Below are 8,763 nucleotides of genomic sequence, written 5' to 3'. Positions count from 1 at the left end.
TCTGCTAATCGCTGTCTTGGGACCCAACGCCCATGTGTTCCGTTATTAGCGACCCGCAGCCCGCCACCGCAGCCCCTGTCTGGGTGGGGATCGGCGGCGAGTCCCCGGCCGCGGCGGCGGGCAAGGTGATATAGGAAGAAAAAGAGGCAGCCGCGCGCCAGGGAGAGCGAGCGAGCGAGAGAGCGAGCGAGGGAGAGCGAGCCGGAGCGAGAGCGAGCGAGCGAGGCCGGGAGCCGAGCGCACACGCACAGCGCCGCCGCGCGCGCCCGCCTGCGCGCAGACCCGCGCGGGAGAGCCCGGAGCCCCCCCGCCCCGGCTTCCGGGGACAAGATGCTGCCGCCGGCCCGATGTCTGCTGGTGGTTCTGGTCTCCTCGCTGCTGCTGGGCTCCGGGCTGGCGTGCGGACCCGGCAGGGGCTTCGGCAAGAGGCGGCACCCTAAAAAACTGACCCCCTTAGCCTACAAGCAGTTCATCCCCAACGTAGCAGAGAAGACGCTGGGGGCCAGCGGCAGGTACGAGGGGAAGATCTCCAGGAACTCCGAGCGGTTTAAGGAACTCACCCCCAACTACAACCCCGACATCATATTTAAGGACGAGGAGAACACCGGCGCGGACCGGCTCATGACTCAGGTAGACGCCGCGCCCGCCCGGGGCTGCGGGGCGCCGGACCGGGCGGGAGCGCGGTGGCGCGGCCCTCTCCCTCCCCGCCCGCCTGCCCTCCCCGCACCTTTCCTCCCCGGGGAGCAGGAAGGAGGAAGGAGGTGGAGGGTCCTGCCGGGCGCAGAGGCTGGGGCTGGGGAGGGTGGGGGAGTCCGGGATGGCGCTGATCCGATTCGGCGTCTGGGCCGACCTCCCCGGAACCTGTGCCTGCTCTGGCCGGCAACTTGGGGCGCCCCTCGCCCCGGGGTGGGAGGCATGGAAATGGAAGGGGGACGGGGACAAGTTGCTCCCCGGGCTCTGTGCAGACCCGGCCTGGGCCTGGAGCCGCCTGCCGGCCCCCCCGCTCTCGGCCTCCCCTCCGACACCCCGGGGGCGGCTCTAACAAAAGGCCGGGGAGCCCCGCGTCCCGGGCAGCGTCCGCGGCGAGTGAGCCTCCTAAGGATCTGGGAGGATGCTCGTCCTCCCCGGCCCGCGGTACCCGGGGGAGGGACCGGGAACTTCCTGGCATTGCATCACTTTAGTTTCCAACCTGCTTGCATAAGAATCCGAAGCGAACACACCAAGGTGGGGGGGCGGGGAGCGCGGGGCGCGCGGGGCGCGCGGGGAGCGGCCCGGCAGCGCCAGCGCGAATTCCGCCTCCTCCCACACCCCAGCCAGTTCCACAGTCTCCAACTCCACGCACGTCTGACTGAAGCTGGAAATGGGGTTCCTGGCGAATATAGGTCAGCATCCTTTTTACTGCCCTATTAAAACAGTCGAGTGCTACCTCGGGGCTGGGCGCTCGGGCGGCGGCGGGAGAGGGAGCGCGCCGGGCGGCTCCGGGGTCGCTGCCGGGGAGCTGCGCGGAGAACGCCGCTCGACGATGGCGGACGGGAGGCCGGGGAGCGGGGGGAGACGGGCCCCCCCGGCCCCGCGCCCTCCTTCGCCAGCGCGACCTCCTGAAATCTGGACCGCAAGTGCGGACGCGCGCTGGAGCCGAGCGCGGCGCGTGCGGCCGCTCACTCCGCGCGGGCCGCGGGGTGCGGCGCGCGTGCTGGCCGGGCTCGGGGTGGGGGAGTGGTCTGGGGCGCCGAGCCCTGCGCACCCTCGCTCCCCGCGGGCCAGGGACCGGGTCCAGGTCCCGAGAGGCGCGACTCAGGCGGAGGACACCCGAGTCCCTCAGCCGGGGCGGGGCGTGTGCCCGGCGGGCGTCGGAGCCGGGGTCTCCGGCCAGGGGCCGCGGTCTGGCCGCCGGCTGCAGGGCTGGAGCGCGCAGAGCCGCGCGCCGAGGCGACGCATTTCAGCTCCGCTGGCTCCCGGGGTACTAACCCCGGCGCCAGGGTTCGGTTCCCGTGCACTCGGAGTTGGGCTCGGGCCGCCAGTCCCCGCAGCTTCGCGCACCGAGCACCGCCCCAAAAGAGCCCGGAGCCCGTCCCGCCGCCACGAGCGCCCGGGCCCTGGAGGCGGGGGCTGGGAAGGAGGAGAGGCGGGGCGGGGCAGGGGCCGGGGTTGCGCGCCCGGCCGGCCGCCGGCCGCACCCCCAGCCCGCGTGCCCCCCCCCGCCCCTGCCCGTCCGGACTGGGCACCCCCGGGCCGAGCACCCCGCGCCCGGCCACTCTCTGCCGCGCGCAGCCTTTGAACTTCTGAGCCTCCGTCAACTTCCCCAGCCCGACTGAACGAAAACACTTCTTCCACCTGGGGAGAGGCTGGGGGGGGGGGAAGGGTGCGCAGAGCCAACCCCACGGACACCCCCAAACACGCAGGCGGCGGAGAGTAGGCTGCGGTCCCGGGCCGGGGGTTCAGGGGCGCAGGCCGGGGCGCGCGGCGGGGGGAGCGGAGCGGGGGGACGCGAGGCCATCGCCCGGGCCGGGCCAGGCGGAGGTGTGCGCTCGCCCGCGAGGAACCCATGCCCGCTGGCCCCCAGCGCGCGGGCCCGGGCGTGCACCCCACTGCCCTGTCTCGCCTCCCTCCCCGTCTGCCGCCCGACTCCCTCAACCATAGCAAGATCGTCCCCAGTGGAACTTTCGGGGCCGTTCTGGAGCAGGAGCTCCGGGTTAATATTAACTCGGAGCGGGAAGCTCAGACAGACACTGCGCCGCGCAGGCCTCGTGTGCCAGGCCGGGGTGCCGGGGGCCGGGGCGGGAGGCCTCGAGGGGCTGGAGCGGGGACCCCTCGAGAGCCCCGTCCCGCCCATCTCCCTGCGATTTGGGTGCTGGGGATAGGCGCCCGGGGCCGGCTGGAGGGAGGCGTTTCTGGGCTCGCGGAGAGGGTCCGGTTCCTCTAGCCGGGGTCTGGAAGTTAGGGCGCTTCTCGGCTGAGCTCAGCGCGCCACGGGTGGGGACGGCGCTGGGCCGCGGGTGCGCGTGAGCTCAGGGCTTGGGGGGCGCGCGGCCTCCGCCGGCACAAAGCCGCCCGCCGGGCCCGGCTGGCTTCACAGCGGCTGCACCGAGGCGCTCGACTGGCGGCACACGACCCGATGAATTAATAACCACCCCGGCTTCCCGGCTGGCCCCGCGCGGGAGCGCGCCGCCGCCGCCGCGGAGGCCGCAGGCCCGGTGGCGAGGGGAGGGGAGGGCGCGGGGCGTCAACTCGGGCGCCCCTCGGCCTCGGCCCGACCGGCCGCCAGGCCTAAGTCGGCCCCCGGGGCTTCTCGCGTGGGGCCCTCAGGGTCGGCGTTATTGGATGGCCGGGGCGCGTCTCGGGCCCCCCCGGAATCCCCCGGGCCAGGCAGCTTCCCGGGCGGGGCGCTGCCGGGCTCCCCCTGCTCGGCCGGGAGCCCGGGCGCGGTGGGGGCGGGAACGGGGCCGGCGTTGCGCGTGTGCGTATTGCGGTGTGCGCCTGCGCGCACCAGCTTCGAAGCCCGGTTCCCAGCAGACCCGGGCTTACCGATTGATTTTCGTGTGAAACCCACGCAGTCCGCGAGATGACCTCACCCCAACTCTGCCCTTCGGACCTTTCCTTAAAGACCACAGCCGGCAGGCCCGGGAGCGAGCGAGCCCCGGCCTGCCGCCGGCCGGCCCGCCCCCCGGCCCTCCATCGGTTGTGGGTTGAACTCCACAACCGCATTACTGGGTTTTATTGCCGCCAGATACACAAGACTTTTCCTGTTGCGCAACCTGTCATTCCAGCGCCGAGTCCCCGACCTGTGCCCAGCCCTCCGCCCGGCACCCCTCCCCGCGTGGGCCAGGTGGGCGCCCGGCCCTCGCTCCACAAAAGCCGGCCTGGAATTGCCTCCCCCCCCCCCCCCCCGCCTCCACCCGGGTCGGGCGTCTCGGGGACCCCCCTACACCGCAGGCCTAGGCTCCCCCGTGGGAGCGGAGCGGAGGGCCAGCCAGGGCGCGGGGAGGGAGGTCGAACCCCCCCCACCCGGCCTCCCGGCCCCACCCCGTCTCCTCTCCCCCTCCCCTCTTCAGCGCCTCAAACCGGCCGGACGCCCTTCTGCACCGGGTCTAGGCGAGAGGAGGAGGGGAACAGGTTACACAAAACAAGACCACAACCAGACCGCCGCCCGGCCTGGCCACTGCGGCTCCACGGGGGAGGAGCGGGGCCGCCGCGACCAGGAATGTTTGTCCTGGGCCCGCCCGACTGGGGACTGCGGACGCCGGCCGGCCGCGCCTCGCCAGCCCCGCACTCGCGCTCGGCGGCCGCGCGCTTTGCAGGCCTCATCCCCGCTCCCCACGGGCGTGGCGCGGACACAGCCCGGCGGGGGCTCACTTCCCTGCGGAAGTGCGCGAGACAGCCTCTCCGCCGAGGGCCCCGGCCTCTCCAACCGGGAGACCTGCCCTGGGGAGCAGAAGGGGGCGGTGGGGGGGGGGTGCAGGGTTGTGGCGCCTCGGGAAGATTCTGGGGGTGATGTCTGAAACGTAAGGTCAACAAGGCCCTGCGCTCAGCCCGGAGGGGGCTCACTGCCCCTGCAGCCCCCTGCCCGTGCAGCCCCCTTGGCCCTCTCCCTCTCCCCCTCCCCCTGCAACCCCCCCCATGACCTTTCTCACCGGCACCGCCGGGTCTGCGGTCGCGGGGCCTCAGCTAACGCGTCTGTCGGTCGGGGCTCCCCTCTCTCCGCAGAGGTGCAAGGACAAGCTGAACGCCTTGGCCATCTCGGTGATGAACCAGTGGCCGGGGGTGAAGCTGCGGGTGACGGAGGGCTGGGACGAGGACGGCCACCACTCGGAGGAGTCCCTGCACTACGAGGGCCGCGCCGTGGACATCACCACCTCCGACCGCGACCGCAGCAAGTACGGCATGCTGGCGCGCCTGGCGGTGGAGGCCGGCTTCGACTGGGTCTACTACGAGTCCAAGGCGCACATCCACTGCTCGGTGAAAGCAGGTGAGCCCGCCCCGCCGACCCGGCCGGCCCGCGCTCCCGAGGCCGAGGGGGGACCAAGGAGGACGTGGCGTCCAGAGGAAGCGGGGTTCTTTCTGGAGGCCGCTGGGCCCCCCCCCAGGACCCTGCCCACCTTGGAAGCCGGGGGAGAACGGGGCCCTTGCAGGTGGCGAGGCCGGAATCGGGGCGCGGGCCTCGCACGCGGACTTCAGCACTCAGGGCTCTGTCCGGGGCGTAACCCCCCCCTGCCCGCTGGGCCCCGCGGGGTCTAAACGAACTCAACTCCTGCTGAGCTGCGGGGCGAGAGGCCGGGGGGAGGGAGGCGGCAGGGCCGCGCCCCCCCCCCCCGCACCGCGCCCGGCGTCGAGCTGGGCGGCGCTGGGCTGCGGGCGGGCGCGGGGGCCAGGCCGGGCCGGCTTCCCCGCCGGTCGACTTCCCCGGGCCTGCAACGCCACCCGCGGCGGCCGGGAGGAACAGCCGCGCGCGGCGCCGTCCCCGGGCGCGCCCGCGGGCCCCGCTCGGGAGCGCGCGCGCGCCGCCGCCGTCTCGCGCCCCCGGTGGACGCGTCCGCCGGGCGGCTCGCAGTGCATTTTGGAAGCCCCCACTTCCCGGGCCCCCCAGCTGCCTTTGAATGGCGCCCGCGAGTAGAAAGGCACTTTGGAAGCGTCCAGGCGCTCCGGATAGATGGGTGGAGAACGCACCGGCTTCCCAAGGCCGTGCAAGGCCGAGGCGTGGGAGCGGGGCCGGGGCAGCCCGCGTGCGGCCCGGGGGTCTCAGGCCAGGGCCGGCCCCTCGCCCCGCGGGGCTCCGAGCGGGGACGGGCGGGGGGGGGGGCGGCCCCGGTGGGAAATGGAGGTGGCGAGAGCCCCGCCTTCCCACACCCCCCGCGCCGCGGGGTCCCCCTGGCGGGGGTCCCTGAAGCTATCCTCCCAAACGATCCCGCCCCCCCCTCCGGGTCCCCGGCCCCGCGGGGCCGAGCCCGGAGCGCAGCGCCGCTCATTGGCATTCCGCGCACGCGGGCCGGGGCGCGGCGCCGTGCGTGTCAAGCGGGGTCGTGAGAGTCGACGGCTCGGGCCTAGCCGGCGTCCCGCATTCCGGGGGGCTGCGCGGGGCCTCCGGGGCCCAGCCCCGCACTTCATGACGGAGAAACCGATGAGAAGATTAAACCCCCCTCGGCCATTCCAGCAGGAAGCTTCTTTCTGGCCATCTCTATTTGCCAAAAGCCTGATCCCAGAGATCGGAATGCGCCGGCGACGGGGACCCCGCCCCCGCGCCGCCCCGCGCCCCGCCCCCGCCGCCAGGATTGTCCTGGGGACCCGCGGCGGCCGAGGGCCGGAGAGCGCGGGTAGTCAAGGGGCCTTGAGAACCGGCGCGGCGCGGGCCGGGCCATTTAAAATTCAAATACACAGCTCGAGTGCTCGCAGGAGAGGCCGGGCTGTGCAAACAGTGCCTGGGAGGCCCGGCTTCTGGAGAGGCCGCGTGTGAACGGCGCGCGGGGAGGGCTCGGCACCTGAGTAAATAGGGAGGGGCGGCCGGAGGGCAGAGCCAGCCGCGGGGGAGGAGACCCCGCTTCCAAGAGGGGCTCCGCTTTATTCCAGAAACCACCGCGACAGGGCCGGGCTCTTTATTGGATTTTAATTAGAGAATCCACACAAGCCTCGGGTTTTCACACCTCGGGCCGTTCCCGGGAATGTTTGTGCAGTTGCTACAACTACTGCAGCTATGTCTCCCGCCCCCCCCCCGCCCCCCGCAGCCCAGCCCCGGGCCCGGCGCCCCGGGGCGGAAGGAAGAAGGAGGCTTCCCGGGAATCCGAGCGAGCGGGGCTGGGCGCGCGCCGGCCCGGGCTGGGGGGGGGGGGGGGGAAGGCCGCCGGTGTGCGGTGTGACCCGCCTGCCGCCCCACGCGCCAGCGGGGAGGGGGCGGGCTGCGGCCCCCACCCCGCGGCCTCAACACCTGTCCCTCTCCTCCCTCCCCACCGCAGAGAACTCGGTGGCGGCCAAGTCCGGCGGCTGCTTCCCGGGATGGGCCACGGTGCACCTGGAGCGGGGCGGCACCAAGCCGGTGCGGGAGCTGCGTCCCGGGGACCGCGTGCTGGCGGCCGACGAGCAGGGCCGGCTGCTGTACAGCGACTTCCTGGCCTTCCTGGACCGCGACGACCGCGCCCGGAAGGTTTTCTACGTGATCGAGACGCGGGAGCCGCGGGCGCGCCTGCTGCTCACCGCCGCGCACCTGCTCTTCGTGGCGCCGCCGCACAACGGCTCGGCCCCGGCGGGGCGCCGCGCGCTCTTCGCCAGCAGCGTGCGCCCGGGCCAGCGCGTGTACGTGGCGTCCGGGCGCGGCGGGCGGCGGCGGCTGCGGCCGGCCGCGGTGCACCGCGTGACCGTGCGCGAGGAGGCGGCGGGCGCGTACGCGCCGCTCACCGCGCAGGGCACCATCCTGGTCAACCGGGTGCTGGCCTCGTGCTACGCCGTCATCGAGGAGCACGGCTGGGCGCACTGGGCCTTCGCGCCCTTCCGCCTGGCGCACGCGCTGCTGGCCGCGCTGGCGCCCGCGCCCGCGCGCACGGACGGCGTTGGCGCGGCCCCGGCCCCGGCCCCGGCCCCGGGCGTGCACTGGTACTCGCAGCTGCTCTACCAAATCGGCACCTGGCTGCTGGACAGCGAGACCATGCACCCGCTGGGCATGGCGGCCCCAGCCGGCTGAAGGCCGCGGGGACCCCGCGCGGCCCGGAGGGGCGGGCGGGCGGCGGGAGGCACGCAGGAGGAAGCCACGACACGGGGCACGCGCACGGAACGAGACTGCTAATTATAATAAATAATTAATATTAATAATAATAATAACGTAGGACAGTCCAAAGTAGACCCTAAGGAAACAAAGACCCCGGGAAGCCTTGTTGTTGTGTTTAGTTTATGTGTTGTTTTGAGTTTCTTCGTTGTTGTTTTATTTTGGTTATTTTCCTCCTCTCCTGGCTATTTATTTGTTTGGTATGAATAGATATTTTAAATAATATGAACCGGGTCTTCAAGAGCCTTAATAGTTTGTGTCTTGGATAATTTATTATTATCATGTGAACTGTACTCACGGGGGAAGGTTATTCTGTGAGGCCAAGCAACCTGCTCAGAGTCTATTTTTCTACTTGTCCCTCTTCTCGGGTGTGCAAAACGAAGTTCTGCACGCCAGCCGCCTTCTCCTCTTCTTTTCCTCCTCCTCCTCCTCCTCCTCCTCCTCCTCCTCCTCCTCCTCCTCCTCCTCCTCCTCCTCCTCCTCCCCCCCCCCATCTTCCTTTTCCTCCTCTTCCTCTTATTTTCCTCCTCCTCCTCCTCCCCCTCAGCCATGCTCCTGCTTTTTGGCAAATGTAAACTCAACCATGCCTCGTGGGGTCCACAAATTATATTTTTATACACAGAATTGTAAATTAGATTTTTTGAGAGATCAATACTTAACTGAATGACATTTCATTTTTTGAAATAGTGTAAAATATGAAAATATATTATTTTAATTTAACTAGTTTCCAATGTGACAGCTATCTTCTGTACTGTCTTCATGGTTTACTATTTGCTTTGTAATCACCATTTTGGCCACGTTCTTGGGAGCCACGACTGTTACACACATACACGCACACACGTACACACACACACCTTTTTGGGGGGGCAAACTGGAAGAACTGTTATTTTTAACCTCAAAGAATTTATTAGAAGAGACTATTTTTTAAAAGCACACGCAGCGAGGAGCTCACAAGGATGGAGCCTGTAGTTTGTACAGAGAAAAAAAAAAACAAAGGATTTTTTTGCATTAATAAA

General features: G+C 70.0%; 1 protein-coding gene across 1 annotated transcript; it reads left to right on the top strand.

The window, feature by feature from the left end:
- Window positions 1-330: 330 nt before the first annotated feature.
- Window positions 331-7,666, top strand: Shh (sonic hedgehog signaling molecule). Its single transcript, XM_042677113.1, has 3 exons — window positions 331-630; window positions 4,705-4,966; window positions 6,945-7,666. Exons 1-3 carry the CDS (start codon window positions 331-333, stop codon window positions 7,664-7,666), a joined length of 1,284 nt encoding a protein of 427 aa, XP_042533047.1.
- Window positions 7,667-8,763: the final 1,097 nt, after the last annotated feature.

This window comes from Dipodomys spectabilis, unplaced genomic scaffold (assembly GCF_019054845.1).
Source record: "Dipodomys spectabilis isolate Male_0828 unplaced genomic scaffold, ASM1905484v1 ptg000034l, whole genome shotgun sequence".
Lineage (NCBI taxonomy): Eukaryota > Metazoa > Chordata > Mammalia > Rodentia > Heteromyidae > Dipodomys > Dipodomys spectabilis.
Note: the sequence above shows the minus strand (reverse complement) of the source record. Positions and strands in the feature narration are given on the sequence as shown.